Below are 27,431 nucleotides of genomic sequence, written 5' to 3' on the forward strand. Positions count from 1 at the left end.
AATCGACGAACTTCGACACCAAGATCCAGCAACACCGCAAACATGCAGATCTTCGTGAAGACCCGTATGTCGCATGCGCTCTACAGTCTGGCTGGAACCCTACTAATGCCGCTGCAGTGACGGGCAAGACTATCACCCTCGAGGTGGAGTCCTCTGACACCATCGGTACGCATACCCCCTTCATCGATAGACGGCCGCAACGCCACGCCTAGCATCGCATCGCACCGCAGCGCTCGTCGGGCGTTAAGCTCGGAAAAAGGAACGGCGGGCTGACAACGATGGGCAGACAACGTCAAGTCCAAGATTCAGGACAAGGAGGGCATTCCCCCAGACCAACAGCGTCTGATCTTCGCCGGAAAGCAACTCGAGGATGGCCGCACCCTGGCCGACTACAACATCCAGAAGGAGTCGACACTCCACCTTGTACTCCGTCTCCGTGGTGGTATCATTGAGCCCTCGCTCAAGGCCCTTGCCTCCAAGTACAACTGCGACAAGATGATCTGCCGCAAGTGCTACGCACGCCTACCACCGAGGGCTGTCAACTGCGTACGTTTCATGATGCTGCCCCCATGAGAAGTCATGGCGCACACTGGGCTAACGACCAGCAGCGCAAGAAGAAGTGCGGCCACACCAACCAGCTCCGCCCCAAGAAGAAGCTCAAATAGACGATTCGCTCCTATCGGCGTCTGGCGAAGAGAGAGTATCGGGGTCGGTGGAAACGAATTGAAACGATTGCATGCGATGGATATGAGGGCAAGGTCACTACTACTACTTCTTTGGCGGCCCTTGCCACCCTCAGCGGCGTGCTTGTCTTGTCTTGTCTCGTCTCCGATTTGAGACTTCATGAAGGGAACCGGGCATGTAGAGTGAATCGATTCAAATTCAAAAACACCCACCAGCTTTGATTCTTCAGTCTCTTTCGGAGGTGTAAGAACCCTGCTGCGTTGGTTGGTTTGCTGTGCTTTTGCGCTCTGACCAGATGCTAGCCATGATCACGTGATGACGTGTCATGATCGTACAATGATTACGTCATTGGTGAGAAGTGCTGAAGTTTGGTGAAAACAGGCTGAAATAGCTGCGAGCAAACTTGTCAGACCCGAGTTATGCCCTATATCAGAGAAATTGTGCCGTTTAGCTAAATCCAGGTTACTGGCGGGAGGTCAAAAGAAGAGGGAGCAAAAAAAAAGGAGGGGTAAGACCTCAAGTCAACGGCAACTCATGTGTGTACACAGCAGCAGTAGCCCTCAATGTCAAGCACTCGGACAACGTTTGATAAAAACTTTCTTTTTTCTTTTTAATTGTTGGAAAAAAAAAGATTCCAAGCTCGTACGGGACAGGATACATGGTAAGGGGGGAAAACATTCTCTCTTTTTTTTAAAAAACAGATCCAAGGGTAGAAAAGGAAAAAAAAGGGCAAAACAAGTGGTGTGTGCTCATGCAGAGATGGAAAGAAGAAAATAAAAAAGCCAGAAAATACATCAACTCCCCCCCCCCAATACTTCCCTTCATCCTCTCGCAGACAATGGGTAGACAACGCCCTTCATTCTTTTTCGTTTCTAGCCAAGATGTCGTCGTTCCGCATGAGTTTGTTCCGCCCACGGCGCGTAGTTAACAACCAAGCGCGGTAGTATAAGAGAAAAAAAAGTGTAACAAGTAGCAAAGTCGAAAGGGTAAATGGTACCGGCCCTAAATATGTCGGTGTGAAAAAGCGACTTGAGACGAAGAGAAGTGAGAACCTGATTTTTGTGATTGTGATGTTGGAGACGATGATGCATGTAAAGCAACAAGAAAAGTGGGGAAAAAAAATGCACCAGACTCCGGTATAACAACGAGAAGCGTGTGAATGGTATCGTAACGCCTCGCTATGCAAGTAATAAAACAAGTGTGGGATATGTGAAGGGTGGGGGACAGCGTATTGTGCTGTAGTATAATACTGAAGGTGTTGGCTGCGAGAGCACGAATATGCAAAACTCAACTTGCGAGTTGATCGTGAGGCATTGAGAATGACGCGGTTGGAATCGAGGGCAGCTCACACGCGAGGCTTTTTCCAGTAGTATTGCTGTGCACAGTCAGCAATATATAAGCAAGTATATGGGATCAGTGCTTACCTTGTGCGTCTTTCTCACGGATCGCAGGCCAGTGCTGCGGGTACCGGCAGTGATGGTCTCACGTCTCATCTGATTAGTGTCCATCTCTGGGACATAATAAAACTCGTTCTCAAGGGGCTGGCCAGCAGCGTCCTTGCCAGCACGAGGAATCTCTCCAACACAGGGAGTTTCATCCAGGATCCTCTTGAGGTCCTGTGGGGTTAGTTGAGGAAGGGGCGTCGAGGCTCCGCTGCTCTTTGCGTCTTGGTCTTCTGTGCCTTTTGTGATGCATGCCTTCAGCTCAGCTGGAAGGTTAGTGTGGATGGCGGACAGGGGCTGGGAATGGATGCGAGAGAAGGCTAGCTGGTTGATGACGTGATTCCTGATGGGCGACTCTTTGAAGCGGATGGGCTCTGCGCAGCGGCGTTTCGGAGAAGGCGATACCAATGGCGCACGTACACGAGGGTTGTTGGACTGTGCCGGCGTGGCTGCTTCGAATGACGCAAGGCCGCTGAGGAGGTTCTGGCCAAAAGGACCGAAAGAGTGCACGACCGGATCATTTTCTTCATCGTTGTCGGAGAAATCGTCCGCAGCGTAGTTGACGCTGGCTTTGAGGTCGACAGCAGTGTCTGCTTCACAACTCGACTTGAGGTCGGGAAGAGAAGGGCGGATAAAGGTTTGGTCTGCAGAGTTGGGAGTGATGAGGCTGGGGCTGCGTTCGCTGACATCGGCATCTTCGAATACTTGGACGGGCCCGGGCTGGCCGTTGGCGCCAAGACCGGGGAAAGCGGAGCGGCGAATAGGGCTTTGGGACACGGGCGACCGTGGAGCGACGGGAGGACTGGAGTCGAAGTTTTCGGGAGCACGGCGACGGGTAGGCGTAAGCATGCCCTCCTCTTCTGACTCCCATGACAGCTTGGGAGTGGGGACGGATGGCCAGGCAATCATGACGCGGGTATCCTGGACATCGAGCATAATGGCCGTCTCGGGGTTCTCCGACATGTACGTGTCGCCCTTGGTCAGCTCGAAGATGCGGCCCTTGCAGTGAATCTTTGCTCCGTTCCAGCCCAGACACTCGACTTCGATGTAGCCATGGGGGTATAGCGGGCTTGGGGCGTGGTAAGCAGCCTGCACATGAACACGCGAGATGAGGCGGTTGGTAGAGAGCTGGTAGTCGGAAGTGTTCGAACTGCGTCCCATGCGCAGGATGTCGCCGTCGGCAGGGAGGTGTACCGTGGGCACAGCGCCGAGGGGTGTCCGCTCGGACAGGGCAGAGAAGGAGCGTTCATAGCCCGGCCGGGCATGGCGGGGGGACGAGGAAATAATGTTGGTCGACGACGTGGGCTGCGGAGTGGGGTAGTACTTGAGCTGCTTGGGGAAGGTGGGCGAGTCTTGTTCAAACTTGCGTTTTGAGGGCGAGGGGCGTGGGAAGGGCGAGGAGGAGAAGGGGCCATCATCGCCGAAGGCCGGCAGAAGCGTCGGCGTGGCCTTTCTCGCCCGCTCCGGATGAGACTCGGTCGACTGGACGAGCGACGACGGCAACGCCTTGGTGGGAGACGGGTGCATGGCGTCGTGTGCAGGGCGCCTAGGACGCGAGGCACAGAGAGTCGAGACGGCTACCTGTGAGGTGATATAGACGTGTCTGGCGGGCGGCGTACAGCAGGGGCAGGCGGGAGCAGCAGCGGTAGTCGACGACGGCGAGGGGGCGTCGAGGGTGGGTGGAGGAAAAAGAAAGACGCTGGTCAGGACGAGGAAAAAGCCATTCGATTCGATTAGATTACGAGGCTACGCGGTCACGACACGGGTGCTGGAAGACGTCGCGGTCGCGGTTGTGGTAGCGTGAAGGAGCTCGGACCGTGGCCTGCCGTGACGAACCAACCGGAATTGGCATTCACCACGGCGTTCCCAACGCAGTGCAGGGCCTCGTGCGTCTTGCAATGGACATCTGCGACACCCGACGTATCTTGTCGCCGCTCGGCGTCGACTGGGAGCTCGAGTCGGCCGGCCTTTGTTTGTCCAGGCTCGCCAAACGCCGTGTCCTTGGTCTATATCACAGCAGCGGCGGCGTCGACCGACGAGCCTGTGCGAGCAGACGGATGCCATGATTCTTGCACCCTCGGCTGTACTGGAGGCGTGTCTGCCGTGCCAGCCCCTCGCCGTGCTGCACATGCCACCTGAATATGCAGTCATGGGTCAGTAATGGCTGCCGACTACTTATGTGGCTGGGGCTGCGAGTAGGATGGATGCGGCCTACGCTCCCACTGCCTGTTGCAACTGCGACTGCGCCGTCCAAGCCATTCCGGCCCAGTCTTCTGACACGCCAATGCCAATGCTCCCCGTGCCAGTAAGCCAGCAAGCCAGCAAGCCAGCAGGAACAGCCGTAATGTACATGTATACGCCGTACGCGTCTGCGCCAGTCGAGCCATGCACCCACGCAGCCTTGCAGGGCACATGCAAACCACCGTCACGCGAGGGAAAAGAAAATCTCGGTGCAGCAATTGACGCACCTAAACGCGGCTGCAACCCTTTTTTGCGCCCAAAGTGGAGCGGGCGACGACGCGACATGGCGTATCGACGCGTTCGGGGTGAAAAAGGTGGCCAGGCGAGCGCACGGTGACAGGCTTTCGGCTGAACCAGGGCCAGATGCGTCTATCCATCAATCGATAACCTGGAAGCCTGTCTTTCTCTCTCTCTCTGCCACCGAGCCCGCCAGCCCTCTGTCCTCGAGCTTGGCCTGGGATTTGCGCATCGCCCACTTTCTGGCGGGGTGCGTGTATCCTCAACTCACCTGCCTGATACCTGGCATATTACCCCCATCCGGGATGCCTGCACTTCCGAAAATAGCCGGCAACCTTCTTGGAACGCGGCCTGCTTTTGCGAAACGAAAGCTTTTAATTGAGATGCGACGGCTGGCCATGTTGCCACGACGGATGGCTTGTCGTGTGCCCGTAGAGTTTGCGGCGTAATGATTGGCTGCAGCAATTCATACATATCCCCGAACGGGATAGCCGTGCCCCGCAAGTACTACGGGGCTTCGGATAATCGTTCCTCCGGGGCAAAAAGCTCGAAAGTTAGAGCAAGGGTCTAGGCTGGAATTTGCAGCGACGAGCAACAGCGCAACCAACCCTCAACAATGGCCAAATCAAAAGCTGTCACCAAGAAGGCCGACAAGGCCCCCGAGGCGCCACTCACCACCAAGCCGGCAAATGGCACTCCCTACCAGCTGGACCCGGCCCAAGTCGAGCGCGCGGCCAAGGCGCTCGTTGCGCACATGAAGCAGCACGTCGAGCAGAAGCAGGAGAAGGCGCCAAAAAAGAGTCTGGCTGCCGACGAGGACGAGGCCGAGGAGGTCGATGAGCCCATCTTTCTCAGCCTGTCGACCAAGAAGCAGATTGGCAACACCAAGAGCCTCAAGCCCGTCGCCATGTACCGTCGCACATTCTGTACAACGCAGCGCATTACTGACAGTCGGCAGCAAACTCCCCCACCCCATCATCACCAACGATGTCCGGATATGCATCTTCACCAAAGACCCCCAGAGGGCATACAAGGACCTTGTGGCGTCCGACGACTTTCCTGCTGCGCTTCGCGGAAAGGTGCAGCGCGTGCTGGGCGTGGAGAAGCTCAAGAAGCGATACAAGGCATTCGAGCAAAAGCGCGCCCTGCTTGCAGAGTACGATGTATTCATGGTCGACGATCGCGTCATCAAGATTGTCGCAGAGTGTCTAGGCAAGGTTTTCTACAAGAGCAAGTCCAAGCGCCCGATTCCCATCCGCCTCACTGCCGGCGCATACGTCGATAAGAGCGCGAAGAAGGACGCCAAGGAGCCGCAAAACATTGTGGGCACACCGCAGGGGGTAGCAAAGGAAATCGAGTCCGCCCTGAACTCGACTTACCTCAGCATGAGCCCGTCGGCGAACACGTCCATCAAGGTCGCCAACCTCTCAATGACGCCCCAGCAAATGGTTGAGAACACTGCCGCCGTGGTGTCTGAAGTTGTAAACAAGCACGTTGGTCAGGGATGGCGCAACATCCGCAGCCTGCACGTCAAGGGCCCAGCCACCAAGGCGCTGCCTATCTGGCTCGCCGAAGAGTTGTGGGTCGACGACAGCCAAGTGCGCGACGGACCATACCAAGGCGCACTCACAGACGGTGCCGCCAAGGGCAAGTCTGCAGAGCGCAAGCGAAAGTGGGAGGAGTGGGAGGAGGAGCTGCTGGACGGTGAAGATTTTGCGGCGAAACAGGCAAGGAGAGAGGCCAAGAAGGCCAAGAAGGTCGAGAAGAAGGCCTCAATCAGCAAAGAAAAGAGGAAGGCGTTGAAGCAAGAGGCACTGAAGTCGGTACAGACGCCTCTGATTGCTGGCTAATATCTGCAAACATCAATGCATGGCACGGCGCATCTGGTGTTGGCGTTGAGGTGTTCAAAACATGTGTTTAAAGGCGCAGCCATATACCACAGGCGGAACGCAGCAATGTCGAGTGTTTTTGTTCTATTTGTGATTTCAACGTGCAATGCTAATCTGCCACAAGCGCCATCTTAGAGTTTGGAGCAAAGCAACGCTTGGACCATGCTCGGTTGAGCCGCCTCGGCCTGCTAACGTCATGAAACGCGTCCTAGATCCGCCGCACGCCTCTCGCATTTCCAAGTTGCGCCTCGCAACACCAGAACCACCACAGATCCCCCACACCCTCCATCATGTTGCGCCTACTTCCCATCTCTACCCTGTTGCTGGTGACGCAAACTTTGGCGTCACCACTCGCACATGGCGAATCCAAACCTCTTCCGCTGCTCATATGGCATGGGCTAGGCGACAACTACGCTGCAGATGGTCTGCACAGCGTCGGCGATCTTGCGAATGAGACCAACCCGGGCACCTATGTATACTATATCCGACTTGATGAAGATGCCGGAAGCGACCGAACAGCGACGTTTTTGGGTAATGTGACGGAGCAGATTGCCCAAGTCTGCGACGACATCTCAGAACATGAGATTCTGTCGCAAGCGCCAGGTCTTAACGCGCTGGGCTTCTCACAGGGCGGGCAATTTCTTCGGGGCCTGGTAGAAAGATGCGGCGACCGCGTAAACATCAAGAACCTGGTCACCTTTGGAAGCCAGCACAACGGCATCGCCAAGTACCAAATCTGCAAAGACGGCGACTGGCTTTGCAAGGGTTACATTGGGCTTTTGAAGGCAAACACATGGGGCACATGGGTGCAAGGCCATCTGGTCCCTGCGCAGTACTTCAAAGCGACAAACGAAACCACGGGCGAGCCCACGGACGAATACCTCGAGGCGTCCAACTTCCTTGCCGACATCAACAACGAGCGAAAGCTGAAGAACGTCACGTATGCGAAGAATCTCGCTGCGCTGGACAACTTTGTCATGTACATGTTTGAGGATGACACTACCGTCATACCCAAGGAGAGCGGCTGGTTCGCATACACCAACCTGACGAGCAACGAGGTGACAGATCTGAGAGACCGTGACATTTACAGAGAGGACTGGATTGGCTTGAAGAAGCTGGATGAGAAGGGTGGCCTGCATTTCAAGACGACCAAGGGCGGGCATATGCAGTTGGGCGACAAGGTGTTGAGGGATGTCTTTAAGACTTATTTCTCTCCCAAGGGGACAGAATGGAGTGGTGCTATGGAGAATGCACACGACGTAATGGAACTTTAAAGTCGTGGGGTGCAGACGTGACGCAGGGATAATAAATCATTCGAGTAGTAAAGCTTATTATATGTGTTTGTCCGAAGTCACCGACAAAGGGCAGATTTAGCTTATTGATTCTCAGACGCAGTGTACTGTCGCATGTGGACTGTTGGTTGCACTGTTTGGCACGGGTTTGTGGTTACAACATGGTGAAGTCAGAAATGAGGGCTCCCCTCTGATTAGTATAGATGCTGTACACAAGACATTAGGCCCTCGACGCTCACAAAGTTAGCAGAAGCCTTTGCAGGCTATCCAGTGCTGAATGTCCTTGGCCAGAGTCTGCACCGGTGCATGACATACATAAAAAAGCAATGGGCGCGCCAATGGTTCCTTGTGGCTGCTTGTGCTTGTGCGCCTCTCCCCGGACCGGGGGGTTTACGGCAGACGTCATGCTTGGGTGGGTCGGGTTGAGCATCAGCCCACAGCAACAACTCGACGCCCGTGAGCTCGAAACGAGTTAGTCTTGGCCTCTGGATGATATAAATTCTCCAAAGTGGCCCAGAATCCTTAATTTCAACAGACTTGCCATCACGGCCCCTCTCCACTCTCCTTGTTGTCTCGTTTGTCGCTCGCGCTGAGTTGGTTACTTCTCGTACAGCCCTCCAAAGGCACTATCGATAGGCTTTTTTTTGCTAGCATCGTAATCACATCCACACAGGAACAAGACATTGTCCAACATGTCGGTCTCAGCGGCTTTGAAGAGTCGAGTCCGGAGGCCGAGTTACCTCAAGAAGCTTGCCAAAGCTGAGGATTTACTGCACCACTTTCCCAATGGAGCGTATGTTGGTTGGAGTGGCTTCACCGGCGTGGGATACCCAAAGTAAGTGAATTCTCTCTTCAATCACCATATTAGCCATACTGTGAGTCTCCCAAAGCTGTCCACGATATCCCAAGGATTGTGCATCGTGTTGGGAGGATCAAGACGTTGAGCCGTGGTTCCGAGGTGGAACGGAAGTTTGGCATGCGGACAAAATCCGAGCCATCTCCGAGTCTACCGTTTGCCCTACGCATGGATCATGTCAAGACAGGTGCTCATGGCGTTGATCCTGGACGTGATTCCTGGAATCAACATGACATTCTGGGTGCAGAAATCGCTCTGGTTGGACAGACTAACATAATGGCAGAAAGATCCCCACTGCCATGGCAGACCATGTCGAGAAGAACAATCTTCAGGGCCAGATGAAGTACAATCTCTTTGTCGGTGCATCCTCAGGTGCTGAAACCGAGAACCGATGGGCGCGGCTGAACATGATTGAGCGGCGGTCTCCGCATCAGGTAGGCAAGGAGATTGCCAAAGGTATCAACAACGGCAACATCAAGTTCTTCGACAAGCATCTGAGTATGTTCCCGGTCGACTTGATGTACGGGTAAGTAGAGAATGCAAAGTCTGCAGAATCGACAGTGCTGACTGGAGAAGCTACTATACACTCAACAAGCCTCAGAACAAGCTGGATGTGACGATTGTAGAAGCTTCTGCGATTACAGAGGATGGTGGCATCATCCCTGGAGCTAGTGTTGGTGCCTCGCCCGAGCTGGTTCAAATGGCGGACAAGATTATCATTGAAGTCAACACTGCTGCCCCGTCGTTTGAGGGTCTACACGACATTACCATGACTGACCTCCCGCCCAACCGCAAGCCGTACCTCATCATGAGGCCGGAGGACCGCATCGGCACACCTCACATTCCTGTTGACCCCGAAAAGGTTGTTGCCATTGTGGAAAGCGACTATCCCGATCAGACACAGCCCAACGCGGCCGAGGATGAAACGTCTCGGGCGATTGCTGGCAACCTGATTGAGTTTTTGCAGCACGAGGTCAGCCACGGGCGTCTGCCGCAGAACCTGTTGCCAATCCAGTCTGGTATTGGAAACATTGCCAATGCTGTTGTTGGTGGACTTGCTGTAAGTACATGATGACATGTGCTATGGGTTGGTTTCTAACAAAGGCAGTCTGGCGGCGCAAACTTCAAGAACCTCAAGGTATGGACCGAGGTTCTGCAGGACTCGTTCCTGGATCTCTTTGACTCTGGCAACCTCGACTTTGCAACGGCTACTTCTATCCGTTTCTCGCCGGATGGTTTCGACCGCTTCTACAAGGGCTGGGACCAGTATGCACACAAGCTCCTGCTGCGCTCGCAGCAAGTATCCAACAGCCCTGAGATTATCCGACGACTGGGTGTGATTGGTATGAACACTCCGGTCGAGGTTGACATTTATGCGCACGCCAACTCTACGTGTGTCATGGGCAGCCGTATGCTCAACGGGCTTGGAGGATCTGCCGACTTCCTCCGCTCAGCCAAGTACTCGATCATGCATACGCCGTCGACGCGGCCCTCGAAGACGGACCCGACTGGTGTTTCATGCATTGTGCCCATGTGCACACATGTTGACCAGACGGAGCACGATCTCGACGTGATTGTCACAGAGCAGGGCCTTGCCGATGTTCGCGGGCTTTCGCCCAAGGAGCGCGCGCGGGTGATTATCAAGAAGTGCGCTCACCCCGACTACCAGCCGATCCTGGAGGACTACTTCAACAAGGCCGAGTTTGAGTGCCTGAGGAAGGGCTGGGGCCACGAGCCACATCTGCTGTGGAACAGCTTCGACATGCACCGGCACCTGAACGAGCACGGGACGATGAAGCTACCCAAGTGGGACTATAGCAAGAGTATTTGATTAGAGGGAGAGGAGCATGGTAGATGTTATGGCATAGTCATGGTAGATGTCGTGTAGATGTGCAGTAACGGACATGGCCGATGTATAGGGCAAATGTACAGGGGAATGGACATGAATTGGATCGCCCAATGTGTAGTGCAGCGCGACGGTACGCGGTGAGAGGACAGCACCTGATTTAGGAGCACGTCAGGCCTGCAGTCGAAAATTCTGCTTAGACCAGCCGTTCGGGTGCAAAAGTGTTGGGGGGGCATGGGGGCGCCTTTGCCGCCGACTACTTATTGGGGCGTGTTGGCGTGACAGGCCGCCCACTAAAAGAGGGCACGCGTCGGCGGCGAGCACATGATCGCGCGGCTCCCGAATGGCTTCAGAGTTGTCGAGCCCATTCCCCTCCCCGATCCTGCTCGTCATCTCCCCCCCCCTCGTCCCTCACCCCCGACCAGGACGCGACTCTGGCGGCGGCGGCAGACGTGTTGGTGTTGGTGCGCTCGCTCTGCTAGCAGCAATACGCGAAATGGCAGCGGGTAGACGCGCGAACGGGCGGGAAGTGTTCCGAGTTGGGAAGCCAAAAAGAGGATCCTGCGACACGCGCGCGAGGCTCACGGGCAGGGCAGACGTGGGAGCGGCGAGGCTTCGGGGCTTTCCGCCCGCCCCTCGCCATTGCGCTGCCTCTCGCTGCTCCCCTCCATCCTAGCCCCCCCGCGAGCATTATTCTGCCCTCTCCGAATTGCGCCCTCGTGCCCCCCCAAAGTCTGCACGCCCGTTGCCCGTCGCCGGCTGCTGTCTCGAGCCTACCCCGCCGCCACGTCCGGCCCATGATGCGTAAGTGTCGCGTCCCCCCCCCCCCCAGGCCGCCCCCTCTGGCCATGGTACTCACATGTCGATTGCGCCATCAGAAGCCCCCGACGCCCTGCACAAGCAAGACCTGCGGGCCTCGCAGGAATCCGTCCAGTCGCCCGTCTCCAGCACCTTTTCCGCCCCGGCCTTGGCCGAGTCGTCGAGCACCCTTTCCACATGCACCACCATCACCACCACTACCGACACTGACAGCAAGCCCGCCGACCCGCCAATGCTGGGCCCGCCCCTCCAATCCTGCCCCGGCGACGCGCCAGCTGCACCGCGCCTCGACACTGCTGCCGCCAAAGCGCCGCCAGCTAGCGACACCGCAGTCAGCCCTAAACACCAAGAGTCTTCCGCAACCCACGGCTCCAAGCGCAGCGCCGATGGCTCGCTCAAGAGTGCCGGTGCGCCGCTCCCCACCCCGTCGACCTACAGGCCCATGGCTGCCCACAAGCGGAACAAGAGCATGGATACACACTCGGTTACTCGCATTGGAGAGGTGTGTCCTGCGCCGCCAAGCCGACATTGCTGAATACTGACGCGACCCAGCTCTCTGCTCAGCTCAAGACGCGTCTTTCCTACGCCATGGTCAAGGTCCAGAACGGCTGGGAGAAGCAGTCGCTCGACGAGCTGGAAGAAGGCCATTCGCAGCGCGGATCGCCCAACTCTGCTCCGGGCAGAGGCGACTCTCTCGCATTCGACTCGCCTGCTGACATGGATCGGCGACGGAGACCCAGCGGAGTCTCAGACATATCCGACCACATGATCATGTCGCCGGCCTCTGACCCGACACGATCGCTTGCGGGAACACCTGCTGGTTAGTCTGGTGTGCCTTGTGCCAAGGAAACGGCTGACGTTTTACAGTATATTGGAGACCAGCCACTCGCCCGACGATGCATGCTGCCGCAAATCTCATTTCCATCACCGGCGCTCAACATGGCCCTGGTCTTGCTCCAGCCCCCACATTCCAAACGGGACGAAGACGTCGGTCCAGTGTCTCGCATGTTCCGCCGCCTCTGCTAGGAGCACACCAAAGGAAATATAACAGTGACCTGAGTGCAGACATGCGATCGCCAGCCACTCCCCGAGCAGGAATCCTTCGCATGCCTAGTCAGCAAGCCGAAAAGGACGCCGTCGACACGCTACTCTTCATGAGCAGTCCAAACAACTCACAGCGCTTTCCCACAGGAGCACCTCCCGAGCCAAGTCCGCTCAGACCTGAAGCTCCCCAGAGACGAGTCATGTTCGAGGCCTATCCTCCACAGGATAAACATGTTGTATACCATTCTTCCATGCCCGCTCCACCCCACCACCACCAACACGGCCCCTATCCAGCGTATCCAGCAAGATAGTGATTGGGAGAAATGATTTGTGTTGTGTTATGTTGTCTTGTGTTATGTTATGTTATGTTATGTTATGATATGACTTGGGAGGAATTGCCTCTATTTTCTCATCTTCTTCATCTTCGAAACTCGATACAAATTTCTTTTTTCTTCTTCTCTTCTTTTCCACAGCTTGATTGATTGATGATGGAGGAGGCATGGCATGGCATTTTGCATTTTACCTTGCATTTGCATCACACTTGGCGTTGTGCGGGGGGAAACAACAACAACATCGATATCGATATGGATATCGACAGCAAACAGCAGTAACAAGATTCAACACTTGCATGCATGCATGCACGTATACAATATTTTTCATGTTGTTCCTTTTTTTTCTCTTTCTTTTTTTCTTCCTCGTGGTCTTCTACTGCTTCTTCTTCTTCTTCTTATCTTTATCTTTATGGATCTGTCTGTGTGTGTCTGTCTGTGTGTACAAATTCTCCCACTTTTTTTTTGTGCATAAAAGAGAGGAAGAGAGAAAGAGAGAGAGAGAGAGAAGAAAAAAGCGTGCAGATATATATAGTGGGCTTATGATTGATGTGTGGTTTGTAGTGGTTTCTCAGTAGACTACTACTACTACTACACTGGCTGTATGAATGAATGAATGAATGGATGTATGTAAAAAAAAAACGAGTACCATGAAATGAAATGAAATGCTGAAAAAAAATATAAAAGCCAAGTAGGTTATTATATAGGACTTACAGTACTTATATATATATATATATAGTTATATATTTATGTACATACATACAACACAATAACAATACAATACCATAACGATACAATACATATACCACAATGTAGGCAAAGATGCCGTTTCCCAGCACACACACTCTTTGTCAATAAGTCATGAAGATGATGTGTAAATACCGTCAATCTCCCTTTTTACTCTTTTTCCTCCTTTTTTTTCTAACATGCTATCTTATTATTCGTATTCGTGCCTTTCCTCCTCCTTCTTCTTCTCCTTCTCCTCCTTCTCCTAATACTCTTCATTTCTCATTATTGCTATTTCATGCTGTTATCATGTACATGGAGAATTACACTGTAAGTTTTCAAAATGATTACGTACACGTTTTACGCTTGATGCTTGATGCTGGATGCTAGACGCTGGACGCTGGACGCTGAATTTGCATGGGTATGATGTGTGTTTTCTACGTATAGCAGGTACTAGAAAATCATTTGGGGCTGGTATGTATGTATGTTGAAAGAAGAAGAAGAAGAAGAAGAAGAAGAAGAAGAAGAAGAAGAAGAAGAAGAAGAAGAAGAAGAGATTTCATAGTAAAAGTAAGAGTTGGAGTAGAGACTAGGTAGTTGGAATGAGTAGGTATGTATATCACGCTTTAGTTGCAATTGTGTGTTGTGTGTTTGGTATCTGTACAGGAGTCGGAGTATTATAGGGTTTGCTTTTAGTGAGGTAGTGGTATGATACTTGTGTCTTATTATTATTACTATAGATGTTTATTACAACAGAGGCTGCGGAGTACTCTACTAAGCTGTAACAATGGCTATCACTCACGGCAAGACCTAGCTTAAGGCACAGCTTGAGCTGCAATTATACGCACTCACTTCAACAGTTCATAGTTCGTCATTATACACCAAGAACTTTTCCAATGCCATTATTTCGTATTCGTCTCTCTTGATGCAGCCATCCGCCCGTCCATCCGCCCGTCCATCCGCCCATCCATCCGCCCATCCATCATACACACATCCATACATACCATACAGACATACATAAACTACATGACCATGACCATGACCCATCATCCACACATACGTGACCCCCATATGCCCACCCATGCGTTTGTTGTTGAAAAAAGAAGAGGAAACTTACCATGATACACTGATATTCTGATAACCCACCCATTTCAAAGGAAAAAACGCCAGTGCCTCGAATACAAAAAAAAAGGCAGTCCCAAGCAAAGATATCTCTCGAGTAAACAAGAACGAAAAAAAGGTCGCTGAACCTACATGGATGACAACAGCAACAATTATAACCCACCGTTTTTTAAAGTCACTTACTCACAAATACACCATAATCGCAAGACTATCAATAAGCCTGCGCAACACCACTAACCTTTCTTTGAACAATACCGCTAGCACCCCAAGCACCACCGCGCCCTTCTTCAGCAATCTTGCCACTGACATCGCGTCGGCGACCCATCATACCCGGCATGCGAGCAGCGTCAGCATCGTCGTAGGGGTTGAATGGGGCTGCGTAGTCGACGCCGCTTCTGCTGATGACGCGGGGCGACTGCCGTTTTACGGGCGTATAGTTTGCTTCGCCTGTGCGCTTGATGGACGTGTAGCTTTTCTTGTGGAGGGAAAAGGGCGGTGTGGTGGGGACGGGGCTGCTGGCGTTGTTGCTCGGAGAAAGGGTATTGTTGGTTGCGTATTGTCTTGTGGCGCTGGGGAAGTGGTTCGGCTGTTGCTGTTGCTGTTGCTGTGGGTAGCGTCGGAATGAGGATTGGGGTGGAACAGGACTGGCAGGTTCCTTGGTCGGCGACGGTGAAAGAGGTGAGCGTGAGCGGCTGTTGCGGACACCTGCAGTAGCTGCTTCCAGGTTACCGTAGTATCGCGATTTGCGGCGCTCGAGAGTTCCAGAATGCTCCGGGTTGTCGCCGTTGGACATGGACGAGACAGACGAGGGTTGCGTACGGAGAGTTTCACCTTCTGGGGCTGGCGAGGGTGATGTTGCAGGGTCGGCTTTGGGCGGCTCAGAGTATGTCGACGAGGGGGCGGGAGACGGGGGGTTCATGCGGAGGGGTTGCGGCATCATGGGCTCGTTGGCCTCGTCTTCGTAGTCTGAGACTTCTTCGCACGTGGTCACGTGGCTGTAGCCTTTGTTGGCGGTGGCGGATGCGAACATGGATTGCTTAGCTGTGGGGGCGGTGTGGCCATCGTCTTCGTGGTCGTGGTCATGATCGTCGTGGCCGTCGTCTAGTTCTGGCTGAACAAACCAGTTGTCGTCCTTGAGGCTTTGCTGCGAGTTGCGCTGCAGAGAGAGATCGCCGGTTGCTTCTTGGCTATCGTTGCGGCTCGTCGAAGGCGGAGTGTAAAAGTCGTTCTTGCTGGAATAGGTAATTTGAGAGCCGGCGCGCGAGTGGCGCTTGATGTTTGCCTGGCTGGAGAGCATCGCCTTGCGTTGGGCTAGAGTTAGGCCATCGTCATCGTCGAGCAGATCGTTGCGGTGGTTAAGACTCTTTCGGGACTGGCGAGCCGAAGCAGACTGCTGGTACATGGAGAAACGCTCCCTGGACTCGCGGGCCGAGGTTGGGGTATGTGGCGAGTAGATGGTGTCGGAATTGTTGCGTGTGTGCAAAAACTCGATTTGATCCTTGGTCGGGCTCGAGATGTCAGAGTAAATGTACGACTCAGCTTTGGAGTTTCGGTCTCCAAAGATGGTGGTTTGGTCGCTGAGGTGCTTCTCCTGCTTCTCCGTGAGGGGCGTGGTAACGGAAATGGACGAGTTCTTGTGTTTGTGCTTGGACTTTCTGCGCGACGTGAGGTTGTCCTCGAGCGGGTTCATATCTGGTGGCAGTTTGGAAATCTTGCGGAACACTAGAGCCATGTACATGTCCAAAAAGGTTGACAGCAGATGCAAGGAGCCGGCCGCTATGCCGACAATCCACGTCGACATAAGAACTTTGTCCGTATCGGCATCGGTTGGAAACATGGTGCGCCAACGCCCATTGTCTCCGGCAGTCATGTCGGCATTCCGTCGGGCCATCAAGACGGTGAAGACGTAGAGCGGAATGAAACCACCATCCGTGATGAGGGCAAAAAAGTGGTAGCTGGTAGAGCTGCCTGCTGGCCTGTTCTTGGGGTTGCGAATCAAGTGGTACATGGAGTACAGACAGATGACGAGGTCCACACCAGGCTGATTGGTTAGCGATATCTCTGTCTACCCATTGCAGGCACTTACTGGTATCCTCATGATGTAGCCTTCAGTGTCGACTGCGCCCCGGATGAAGATGCCACATAGCAGCACACCGACGGCAGCTAGCAGTGTAAGTACCTTCAAGCCGAGCTGAATCCATCGTGCAATGTTGATGAACAACTTGGTCTTGGGGCTCATGGGCTTTGACTTTGTGTTGCCATAGGGAAGGATGAGATAGCTGTCTGGATGCTGGTTGAAGTCGACCAAAGGGCCCTGTGGCTTCTTCTTGGGTGGGGGTGGCGGCATGCGACTGGCTCTGGTGACGGCCTTGGGGTCGAAGATGGGCTGGCTGGGGTCGATGTCGGCGGGGTGAGTTGCATATGCATAGTTGTGGTTGTAGGGCTGCCAGCGGCCCGCCATGGTTGCTGTAAAGAGCGGATATGCGACAAGGTCTTCAGCACACGACCGGCAGAGCAGAAGGTGAGAAGAGTCTTTCGCCTATGGATGGACAGAGAAATGCAATTGCCAGCGGATGAGTTCCGTGGGGCCCGCGCGAGGATCTGGGGAGATATGTATGTAGGTAAATACGGGGTTGCTATGACAACAATCAATACTCGACCAATGCAAATCCCGTACTCGCATGACGTGAGGCTGCCCGGCTGGGACGGGCCAATGCAGTGACTAGCGACATGGACGGGCTGCTGAAACCTGATCAGGCTGGGAACATGTGGGGGCGGCATAGCGTGTGCACAAAAGCATCGCGGTGTCCGTCCTTGTACGTGGCACCCCATCGGCTGCAGACGCCGAGCTGTTGTCGCAGCCGGGTCTCGGCATTTGGCGGCGCCATCAACGCCAAACGGAGCGGTTGCTTGCTGGAAGAGGATGCGAGGCCGGCGCGAGAGTTGGCGGTAGCAGTAGCGAGAGTACTGTGTGTGGTGGTGGAGAGCGAAGCCTGTGTCTGCCTCGTGCTTCTTAGTCATCGCCAATCCTCGCGGTCCCGTCACTGCCGCTACCGGCTGCACGACGTCGACATCATGTTTCCTTCACGACAGCTGGGCAAAACACCCTACGTCTGCGCGAGCTGCACGCGACGAATAACAAATACAGCCGTTCGATCGTACCAAACTCGCCTTACCCATCGTCATGTCAGAAGCTTTGGCGCTGCGCCATTCCGCCCGGCGGTAACGCACACACCCTCTTTTGCGGCCTCGCTACCATCTCCCCGCCATGGATACAGCACAGCAACCAGTACGCGCGGGCGTCTTCGTATCGCCATCATTGGCTCTGGTCCCGCGGGCTTCTACACAGCGTACCGTCTTATGAACAAGAACCATGATGCCATTGTCGACATGTACGAGCAGCTCCCCGTGCCCTATGGCCTCGTCCGCTACGGTGTGGCGCCAGACCACCCCGAGGTCAAGAACTGCCAGGACACGTTTGAAGAGGTCGCCCAGTCGCCGCGCTTCAACTATATTGGCAATGTCAGGGTTGGCTTTGACGTGGACCTGGTCAAGATGAAACCCCACTACGATGCCATGCTGTTCTCGTACGGCGCGAGCGAAGACAGGCAGCTGGGCATACCGGGCGAGGATCTTCCAGGCGTCTACTCTGCTAGATCGTTTGTTGGGTGGTACAATGGCCTACCGCAATTTCGCGACTTGAGGCCTAACCTCCACGCTGGCGAGCAGGCGGTTGTCATCGGGCAAGGGAATGTTGCACTAGATGTCGCGCGCATACTGTTGAGCCCTGTAGACGCGCTACGTGGTACAGACATTGCCGATCAGGCTATACAAGCACTGTCCGAGAGCAGAGTCCGGTCTGTGCGGGTCGTAGGCAGACGTGGACCAATACAAGTACGTAGCGTGTTTAGGAATTTGTATGGCACGTCTAACGGTCATCTAGGCAGCTTTTACGGTGAAGGAAGCGCGCGAGCTCATGCAAATACCCTCTGTCGCGTTCGAGCCTATTGACCGCTCTTTGTATCCCCCCGACATCAAAAAGCTCCCGCGCGTCCAGAAACGCATCGCAGAAGTACTTCTCAAGGGCTCCAAGGCTTCTCTGCAGGATGCTCCGCGGTCATGGGCACTCGAGTTCATGCAGGCTCCCAAGGCCATGCATGCCGACGGCGACCACCTCTCCTCGATAACATTTACAAAGCAAAACTTTGTACCAGACGGTGATCCTTTTGATCAGAAAACCCGCGTTGTGCCTACAGCTGAAGAGAGCACTATGGAAGCATCTCTGGCTTTCAGGTCGGTGGGCTACAAGTCGACTGCACTTCCTGGTCTCTCGGATCTCGGTGTTCCCTTTGATGACAGGCTAGGCATCATTCCAAACGATATGCACGGGCGTGTCATGACCCCATCAGCTGGCCCTGGAAACCTAACAGCCGGCCATGTTCCTGGATTATACTGCGCAGGATGGGTCAAGCGTGGACCAACCGGAGTCATTGCCAGCACAATGCAAGACGCGTTTGCTTCGGCGGAAATCATCGCTCAAGACTGGGAAGCCGGCGTCCCGTTTTTAAATGACAATAGAAGCACGGGGCTGGGCTGGGATGCCATCAAGGACGCGGTCGAGAGTAAAGGCGTACGGCCGCTTAGTTGGGCTGACTGGAAGAAGATTGATGGCGCGGAGCGAGAAAGAGGGAGGGCGAGGGGGAAGGAGAGGGAGAAGTTTCAGAGCGTAGAGGAGATGTTGAATGTTTTGGATGCATAGATTAAGTGAGAATCCGAACATATGTCATATGGCGTTATTTTGAATATTGCCATCATGATTGAAGAGAGATTTAGAGGAGATAAGGTGTTGCGTCATAAGCTGTTCGACGAGAAAGCGGTGTAGGCGGCGGTGTGTGTGGTGGATTCATGGAAAATGAAATGTGTTGTGAGTAAGCTGCATCAGGTCTACGGGAACAATTCATCTTGCAAGCCGCATTGGGAATGAGATATGTGGAAAGATTCAAGTGACTCACAAATGAGCGTATGTGACAGCATGAGCGTATGCGATATCTTGAGTGCAACACTACAAGTACTCTACTACGAGTGCAATACCACGAGTATGTATCGTATAATATGATGGAAGTACTCAAATACAAAAGCACAAAGTATATTCTACAGCGATTGAACCATCATTGCACTACTAGATAGCAAAGTAGCCTTTAATTTATTAGCTATGTAAGAATCTTAGTATCTACTAAAAGCAGGTATTAACGTGGTTCATAAGCGAGTCGGCCACTTTGTACCGTCGCGTCAACTTCAACACGTTATCACTGTCTTTTATCACAGTCAATAAACTATTGCAATATACCAAATTAATTATTAGAATCACTACTATCACTTGCACTATCTATCTCAACTACGCAGGTACGAGCGTTGTGTCCAGTCTGCTTACAACGCCCGCACCGCCGCTCTCCTCGCACCCTCTTCGACGCACTCTCACTATCACCACGACTACTACCCGCCTGTTCAGCTAATACTTCTTGTACTTCGCCTACAGTAAGAGTCTCTTCTGTCCGTACGTATCGCCGCTTGCGGTTCTTACGCTTATTTGCTGTGTCTAGAGCCTCTCGAAGAGCAGCTACTTCCTCCCTCATAAGCGTCATCTCATGTGCTATTTGCTGAGCCCCTTTACTTAGCTGCACAACCTTCTCGTTAAGAGAATTTGTAGAAGACCTAGGGCGGTTTCTTACTCTCTGTCGAATAAGAGTACTTTAAGCCTCAACCTCGCGCGCGTTGCGTGGTGTCTGCGCCTCCCAGGCGGCTGCCTGTCGCGGTGATTGTACTGGCGTCTGCACCACCACATCAAGCTTAGATAGCACAGCCTGTGGGTCGTGTGGGACTAGTCCAGCGCCTCTGAAGCCAGCTTGGATATTCTCCTTCGTGATAGACTGCTCAAAAGCAGCCTTAAAGGCTGGTAGGAAGGTCTCCTTGCTAATATAGTAGGTGCGGTTACGTGCCAAGCCTGAAACAGCGTCGCCATACTTACGCTTCAACGGCGAGAAGCAGGCGACGTCAAGGGGCTGCAACAGGTGAGACGAGTGTGGAGGCATGCAGAGAAGAATAATATTCTTCTCCTTGCAAAGATCTTGAAAATCGATAGAGCAGTGGCTCCCGGGCCGTCAATAATAAGCAGTCGATACCCACCTACAGTATGCCTCTTTGTATGGGTATCAAAGTGCTCTAACCAGGCAAGACCAAGCTAATTATTCGTCCAGCCATTAGGACTGACTTCAAGAACCCAGTTAGCAGGCAAATCCTCAAACCAGACGTTGATAAGCACCTTGCCCGCAAAGACAACAAAGGGTGGTATTCAGCGACCCAACGCGCCCACGCCTTGGATCACAGTAACCCACTCACGGTTGCCTGGCTGTACCCGCTTCTTTTTCCCATATCCTTCTAAGCCTGTGATAACTAACTGTGATAAAATCTTGCCTATCATAAAGCCAGTTTCGTCAAAGTTGTAGATATCATCGTCCACAATACCCCACTTCTGCTTTGTCGCCTGGACTAAGTCAAACTAGCGCTGGATAGCTACTGGATCCTCGCAGGCGGCTCGCTGGTGATCATAGGGACGGCTCCAGCGCGTACGGAGCTCAGGAGTCCGCTTAACAAAGTTGTCAACCTAGTTCTTGCCAACAGGGTTGCCACCACGCTCCTCTAACAGTTTATCAGCTATTGCTCGAACCTCAGCCTTTATAGGGGCAAATCCTCGCGTAGACTCTTCAAGAATACGCCTAATAATAGCCTCCTCTTTTAGCTTATTTAGGCGCTTTGAATTCGGTTCGCAGTCGCGTCGAAAGCGCTTTCCAGCGCGTCGGTCTTAGAGAGTAGTTCGAGGCACGTTATAGATAGAAGCAGCACGTCTTTGGCTTTGAACACGTTGAGATTGGACGTTAAAAAGAACAAGTTGAAGATCAGATTTAGAATAGATTAACAAATGATTGTGTGGTTGAGACATAACGCGTTATAGTGTTAACGTCGACGCGCCGGTACAAAGTGGCCGACTCGCTTGGGTGGCCGACTCGCTTATGAACCACGTTATGCCTAAAGAGTTTTAAGGAGATATAAGCATTACTCTATAAAACTAGTTTATGCTATGCCCTTCTCTCTACCTAGACGAGGTATTGCGCTCAGACTTGAAACCAGGCTGTGAGCAGAGGGACGATGTGACTTTGCATATGGGAGGCTTTGTGCTAAACGTGAAGTGGTATCCACAGAAGCGGTAGGGTGGGGTTTCATCATCACCATCACCCTCACTCTCATAGTCATGAGTACTAGCGTTGTTCTCAGAATCCCTATCTGGTCTTTACTTGACTCTGTGTTGTTCCATGTCAAGTTAGCCTGATTCTCAAGTTGTCGAGATTCTCGATATGGTCAGGAATAGGTTTGGCGCGCTGGCACGGGCGCTCTACAGACGGCCAAACCACAAAAATCCGGGGTATCGATAAGAAGCGGGGCATGATCCGAGCGCTATGACGGAGGGGCTTTTTTTTGATAAACATTTCATGTGCTGCTGGAAGTCATGAGAAAGGGCAGCGAGACCAGAGACGTCTGTTGTAGATGTATGCAGAGGTGAGTTGATGCCTGAGGCTAACGGCTTGGAGAAGGTCCCCTGCAGGGTCTCCCGTATACACCCAACTGCCGGGTTAGTACACATGTCGATCCCGCCGAGTGCAGCTCTGGACGGGTGGCAAAAGTAGTCGGGACGAACTGGCTATACCCACAACGCACAGCATTTTCAGCGGATCTCGAGATGGAGTTTGCAAGCACAAGTGCAAGGAAACGGATTGGTAACAAGCGTAAATGTATGGCCGGAGGTGTGGGTGTATGGCAGACGTGTGGCGACTTTGCGTAAAGTAAACCACGTCGTGTCGGCCTGAGACGTATCGGTGAGGTACATCCAATCTGGAGCGTCCGCTGTTGGCCGTAGCGCAAGGACTTGGCAGGGCTCGACGACAAGCGACCGGCAAGCGTACCGTATCAGAAAGGGACCGCCCGCAGCATGTGGCCAGAAGGAGTGGCAGTCCCGCCATACACGGCAGAACAGGCCAGGGCATTCAGACGGAAGAACTTTGTTCGTAGGCGAGCAGCAGAGGCCCGCAGGCGCGAGACCGGACAAGTGTACAGTTTACAGGCTGTGGCAGCTTGGGTTTTAGTGCGAGTCCCTGATCTTCGGGCCTGCATGTCCGGCGGCTCTCAACCGCTGGGGGGCTTGTCCTGAGCCATGGGCTGATCCTGAGAAGGCGGTCAGCATGCCTGTGCCAGACTTCGCCACAAATAGACGATGGCTCTTTGCAACGTGGGCTGTAACATGACTAGGAGCGGCGGCAAAAAGCCTGTTGTGCCCCTCGGTCGCCAGCAGCAGTGGAGGGGCCGGTGGGCGGCAGTGGCGAACAACTGGGGAAATTGCGGCGACGGCGAAGAAAAAAAAACCGCGAGGCTGGCCATGGCGGAGAATGGGATGAAATCATGGCCGTGTCGAGCGAGGGCAGAGGGTGAAGGCAGAGAGGCCAAGGCCAAGGCAAAGGCGAAGGCGGCCGGCTGTCTTGTTTGGTGCAGGGGCCAGCGCGCACGCTAATCTTATCGGCTTACGCCCCAAAAATTTCTCATAGCGAGACAGCCCACCAACAGTTAAAAAGGCCCCTCGACACTCTCCTTTTTGCGCCCTCTCTCCCCTCACTCTCCCTCTGGGCTGACCCAAAGTGCTTTCTCTTCTTTGTGTCGTTCAGGCTAGCATAGAGGTTGCGAGTCATTTTCCTCGCGCCCGCGTTTGATACCCCCGGATAGATTCCCTCTATCTTTTCACGCCAAAAGTTTTTTAGGCCCCGCCGCCTTTGTCCATAAAAGGACCACCGCCCCTCATCCTCTCGTTGCTCCTACACCCACCTTCTCTCCCCCTCTAACCCCCTCACCGACACCATGGCGCCTGCTGCCTCGCACGATGCCAAGGACATCAAGTCCGAGAACTCCAAGTCGCTCAAGGCGCTCGAGGAGATGATGCAGAAGTTGACCGTCTCCAAGGCCCAGGACGAGATCAACGCCTCTGCCCAGGCCATCGCCACCTTCATCAACGGCGACATTGAGGAGGCTGACGCCCCCACCAAGTACGTCCTCACTGTGGCCGACCCGCGACATTTTGCTAACAAGACCCTAGGGCTGTCCAGGTGCTGAAGAAGCAACTCGCCAGCAAGAAGGATGCCGTCGCCCGTGAGCGTGCCCTCGATGCCATCCGCGCCATCGCCCAGCACTCTCACGTCTCCGCCGCCGTCGAGCCCTACCTCGTATCCCTCCTCCCCGACGTGCTGGCCGCGGTCGGTGACAAGATCACTGCCGTCAAGGTCGCTGCCCAGACTGCCGCCGAGGCCATTGTCTCAGCCGCAAACCCCAACGCCGTCAAGGCTATTATCCCTCACATCATCAGCTCTCTCGAGAACGCACAAAAATGGCCAGAAAAGATGATGGACCTCAAGTGCATCGAGGTCCTCACCAAGAGTGCCCCTGCCCAGATGGCCTTCCGTGTCCCCGACCTGATTCCCGTCATCTCTGGAGCCATGTGGGACACCAAGCCTGAAGTCAAGAAGGCTGCCTACACCACCATGGAGATTCTCTGCTCCCTCATCTCCAACAAGGATATCGAGCGCTTCATTCCCGAGCTCATCAAGTGTATCGCCAAGCCCGAGAACGTCCCCGAGACTGTTCACTTGCTCGGTGCCACCACCTTCGTCACTGACGTCCACGAGCCCACTCTTGCCATTATGGTCCCTCTTCTTGAGCGTGGTCTCGTTGAGCGCGAGACTGCCATCAAGCGCAAGTCTGCCGTCATTATCGACAACATGTGCAAGCTCGTCGAGGACCCCCAGATTGTCGCCGCTTTCTTGCCCCGTCTCATGCCCGCGCTTGAGAAGAACTTTGACAACTTGGCTGACCCCGAGGCCCGTGAGAAGACCCGCCAGGGTCTCGACACCCTCATCCGCGTCGGTGCCGTCCAGAACGGAAAGATCCCTGAGCTCGAGAAGTCCGGTGACATTGCCACCATTGCCGGCCACCTCAAGGCTGTCCTCCCCTCGTCTCTCAAGCTTGACGAGCGCTTCAACCCTGTTGTCAACTACATTGGCGCCATTGGTGGTCAATTGATTGACGAGAAGGACTACGAGCCCCTCAACTGGCAGGCCAACGCCGGCCCCTTTGTTGCCGTCCTGGTTGGCGACGAGAAGGCCAAGGCTGTCACTGAGGACCTCCGCAAGAGGTCTCTTCCCGGTGCTGCCGCCGAGGAGGCCACCGAGCCCGACGAGGAGGAGGGCGAGGACCTCTGCAACTGCACATTCAACTTGGCCTACGGTGCCAAGATTCTGCTCAACCAGACTCACCTTCGTCTGAAGCGTGGTCAGCGTTACGGTCTTCTCGGACCCAACGGTTCTGGAAAGACCACCCTCATGCGCGCCATCAACAACGAGCAGGTCGAGGGTTTCCCCAAGCAGAATGAGGTCAAGACTGTCTACGTCGAGCACGACTTGGACTCTGCTGACACTGAGATGACTGTCATTGGCTGGACTATGAACAAGCTCAAGTCTGTCGGCATCGACAAGCCCGAGGACGACGTCAAGAAGACCCTCAACGAGTTCGGTTTCACCGACGCCATGTACAACGGACCCATTACCGCGCTCTCCGGTGGATGGAAGATGAAGCTTGCGCTCGCTCGTGCCGTCTTCGAGGAGCCCGACATTCTGCTGCTCGACGAGCCCACCAACCACTTGGACGTCAAGAACGTCAAGTGGCTCGAGGACTACCTCACCAGCTCGCCTTGCACATCCATTGTCATTTCCCACGACAGCAAGTTCTTGAACAACGTCATCCAGCACGTCATCCACTACGAGCGCTTCAAGCTCAAGCGTTACAAGGGTAACCTCGACGACTTCGTCAAGCGCGTGCCCTCTGCCAAGTCGTACCACGAGCTGTCCGCTTCCGACATGGAGTTCAAGTTCCCTGAGCCCGGTTTCCTCGAGGGTGTCAAGACCAAGGCCAAGGCCATCCTTCGTGCCACCAACATGAGCTTCCAGTACGAGGGTACCTCCAAGCCCCAGATTGAGGACGTTACCTTCCAGTGCTCTCTCGGATCTCGTATTGCCGTCATTGGTCCCAACGGTGCCGGAAAGTCCACCCTTGTCAACGTCCTGACTGGTGAGCTTGTCCCCACCAAGGGTGAGATCTACCACCACGAGAACATCCGTATCGCCTACATCAAGCAGCACGCTTTCGCCCACATTGACCACCACCTCGACAAGACTCCTTCCGAGTACATTCAATGGCGTTTCCAGACTGGTGAGGACCGTGAGACCATGGACCGTGCCAACAAGATCGTCACCGAGGAGGACGAGAAGGCCATGGACAAGATCTACAAGATTGAAGGTACCGAGCGTCGCGTCATTGGCATCAACTCCCGCAGGAAGTTCAAGAACTCTTACGAGTACGAGTGTTCGTTCGCTCTTGGTGAGAACATTGGCATGAAGAACGAGCGCTGGACTCCCATGATGTCTGCTGACAACGCCTGGATTCCTCGTTCCGAGATCATGGCTTCCCACGCCAAGATGGTCGCCGAGGTTGATCAGAAGGAGGCTCTTGCCAGCGGTCAGTTCCGTCCTCTGGTCCGCAAGGAGATTGAGGCCCACTGCTCCAACTTTGGTCTTGACGCCGAGCTCGTCTCCCACTCCCGCATGCGTGGTCTCTCTGGTGGCCAGCGTGTCAAGGTCGTCCTTGCTGCCTGCTCGTGGCAACGCCCCCACTTGATCGTCCTTGACGAGCCTACTAACTACTTGGACCGTGACTCTCTTGGTGCCCTGTCCAAGGCCATCAAGACCTTTGAGGGTGGTGTCATCATCATCACTCACTCTGCCGAGTTCACCGAGAACCTCACCGAAGAAGTCTGGGCTGTCATGGACGGACGCATGACCCCCTCTGGACACAACTGGGTCCAGGGTCAAGGCTCAGGACCTCGTCTAGGTAAAGACGAGGACCCTGACCAAGTGACGTTTGATGCAATGGGTAAAAACAAGTCCTGCTTTTCTTTTGAAATTCATGCTAACTCTTACTAGGCAACAAAATCGAGACGGCGAAGAAGAAGGTCAAGCTTTCCTCCAGCGAGATGCGCAAGAAGAAGAAGGAGCGCATGGCCCGCCGCAAGCGCGGTGAGGAGGTCTTCTCTGACGAAGACGACTAGACGTGTGCGCCTTCGGCATGAGTCTTCTTTCTTCGGTCTCCTGGTTTGCATGCTGACTGGTGTCGGCTTTTCATGACATAATGTGGTAGTTTTTATGGTTCGTTCATACCCGGCGTCTGGACATAAAAAGATTAGCATGGATGTCTGTTGGCGAGTGATTTCGCCTCACAGGATAGAAATAGATTTCCGTCACCCTTTACTTGATGTTTGCTATGTGGTTGTGATGCCTGGCAACATGTTGCAAGGTCGATTGTTGCAAAACTTGGTGTTGACTATCTTAACATGTATTTGTAACGTCTCTTACTGATTTGTTTTGTGATGTATCTGTTCTGAATTTGTTTTTGTAAGCTGTGAGTTTTAGCTTTTCTCAAGCAATATTGATACTTGGGTGAACATGATTATGAGAGAAATATAGTAGATGTATCGATTGGCTCATAGGACTGTGTACAATAGAGTCTATTGCCCACAAAATTCTTAACTGGTGTGAAGTGAATATAGCAATTAAACCTCTTTGCTGTTACAATTACATAACATTCAGCAGCAAGTGCCAGCTGGTAGAGTACACGAGTAATGCTGCAGCAACGAGCAATAAGAGGAAATAGAAATTAATCCGTGTCATCTCTACATCTAGTACCTCAGACTTTGATACTA

At 53.7% G+C, this 27,431-nt stretch overlaps 9 protein-coding genes across 9 annotated transcripts; 7 read left to right on the plus strand and 2 right to left on the minus strand.

The window, feature by feature from the left end:
* Nucleotides 1-33: 33 nt before the first annotated feature.
* On the plus strand, nt 34-665 carry SETTUDRAFT_56731 (uncharacterized protein; the record flags this gene model as incomplete). The annotated part of the gene is made up of 4 exons (XM_008027940.2): nt 34-64; nt 118-165; nt 287-546; nt 609-665. Coding segments are annotated over 4 exons (396 nt in total), but the record flags the coding sequence as incomplete, so codon positions are not given.
* Nucleotides 666-2,029: 1,364 nt separating this feature from the next.
* SETTUDRAFT_110404 (uncharacterized protein) lies at nt 2,030-3,653 on the minus strand (the record flags this gene model as incomplete). Its single annotated transcript, XM_008028018.1, has 2 exons — nt 2,030-2,059; nt 2,109-3,653. The coding sequence occupies 2 exons, from the start codon at nt 3,651-3,653 to the stop codon at nt 2,030-2,032; spliced, it is 1,575 nt and encodes a 524-aa protein (XP_008026209.1).
* A 1,567-nt stretch (nt 3,654-5,220) lies between these two features.
* On the plus strand, nt 5,221-6,558 carry SETTUDRAFT_47572 (uncharacterized protein; the record flags this gene model as incomplete). The annotated part of the gene is made up of 2 exons (XM_008027936.1): nt 5,221-5,513; nt 5,563-6,558. 2 exons carry the CDS (start codon nt 5,221-5,223, stop codon nt 6,452-6,454), a joined length of 1,185 nt encoding a protein of 394 aa, XP_008026127.1. The 3' UTR covers nt 6,455-6,558.
* Nucleotides 6,559-6,783: 225 nt separating this feature from the next.
* On the plus strand, nt 6,784-7,952 carry SETTUDRAFT_177420 (uncharacterized protein; the record flags this gene model as incomplete). The annotated part of the gene is made up of 1 exon (XM_008028019.1): nt 6,784-7,952. One exon carries the CDS (start codon nt 6,784-6,786, stop codon nt 7,765-7,767), a length of 984 nt encoding a protein of 327 aa, XP_008026210.1. The 3' UTR covers nt 7,768-7,952.
* A 379-nt stretch (nt 7,953-8,331) lies between these two features.
* SETTUDRAFT_169321 (uncharacterized protein) lies at nt 8,332-10,781 on the plus strand. Its single transcript, XM_008028020.1, has 4 exons — nt 8,332-8,620; nt 8,925-9,167; nt 9,218-9,701; nt 9,750-10,781. The coding sequence occupies exons 1-4, from the start codon at nt 8,478-8,480 to the stop codon at nt 10,470-10,472; spliced, it is 1,593 nt and encodes a 530-aa protein (XP_008026211.1). The 5' UTR covers nt 8,332-8,477; the 3' UTR covers nt 10,473-10,781.
* A 565-nt stretch (nt 10,782-11,346) lies between these two features.
* Nucleotides 11,347-12,661, plus strand: SETTUDRAFT_110152 (uncharacterized protein; the record flags this gene model as incomplete). Its single annotated transcript, XM_008028021.1, has 3 exons — nt 11,347-11,808; nt 11,859-12,126; nt 12,174-12,661. The coding sequence occupies 3 exons, from the start codon at nt 11,347-11,349 to the stop codon at nt 12,659-12,661; spliced, it is 1,218 nt and encodes a 405-aa protein (XP_008026212.1).
* Nucleotides 12,662-14,341: 1,680 nt separating this feature from the next.
* On the minus strand, nt 14,342-16,988 carry SETTUDRAFT_184738 (uncharacterized protein; the record flags this gene model as incomplete). Its single annotated transcript, XM_008028022.1, has 2 exons — nt 14,342-16,568; nt 16,614-16,988. The coding sequence occupies 2 exons, from the start codon at nt 16,986-16,988 to the stop codon at nt 14,739-14,741; spliced, it is 2,205 nt and encodes a 734-aa protein (XP_008026213.1). The 3' UTR covers nt 14,342-14,738.
* A 678-nt stretch (nt 16,989-17,666) lies between these two features.
* On the plus strand, nt 17,667-19,417 carry SETTUDRAFT_151300 (uncharacterized protein). The gene is made up of 2 exons (XM_008028023.1): nt 17,667-18,421; nt 18,471-19,417. Exons 1-2 carry the CDS (start codon nt 17,888-17,890, stop codon nt 19,284-19,286), a joined length of 1,350 nt encoding a protein of 449 aa, XP_008026214.1. The 5' UTR covers nt 17,667-17,887; the 3' UTR covers nt 19,287-19,417.
* Nucleotides 19,418-23,236: 3,819 nt separating this feature from the next.
* SETTUDRAFT_169329 (uncharacterized protein) lies at nt 23,237-27,062 on the plus strand. The gene is made up of 3 exons (XM_008028024.1): nt 23,237-23,670; nt 23,721-26,605; nt 26,656-27,062. Exons 1-3 carry the CDS (start codon nt 23,486-23,488, stop codon nt 26,778-26,780), a joined length of 3,195 nt encoding a protein of 1,064 aa, XP_008026215.1. The 5' UTR covers nt 23,237-23,485; the 3' UTR covers nt 26,781-27,062.
* Nucleotides 27,063-27,431: the final 369 nt, after the last annotated feature.

This window comes from Exserohilum turcica, assembly GCF_000359705.1.
Source record: "Exserohilum turcica Et28A unplaced genomic scaffold SETTUscaffold_21, whole genome shotgun sequence".
Lineage (NCBI taxonomy): Eukaryota > Fungi > Ascomycota > Dothideomycetes > Pleosporales > Pleosporaceae > Exserohilum > Exserohilum turcicum.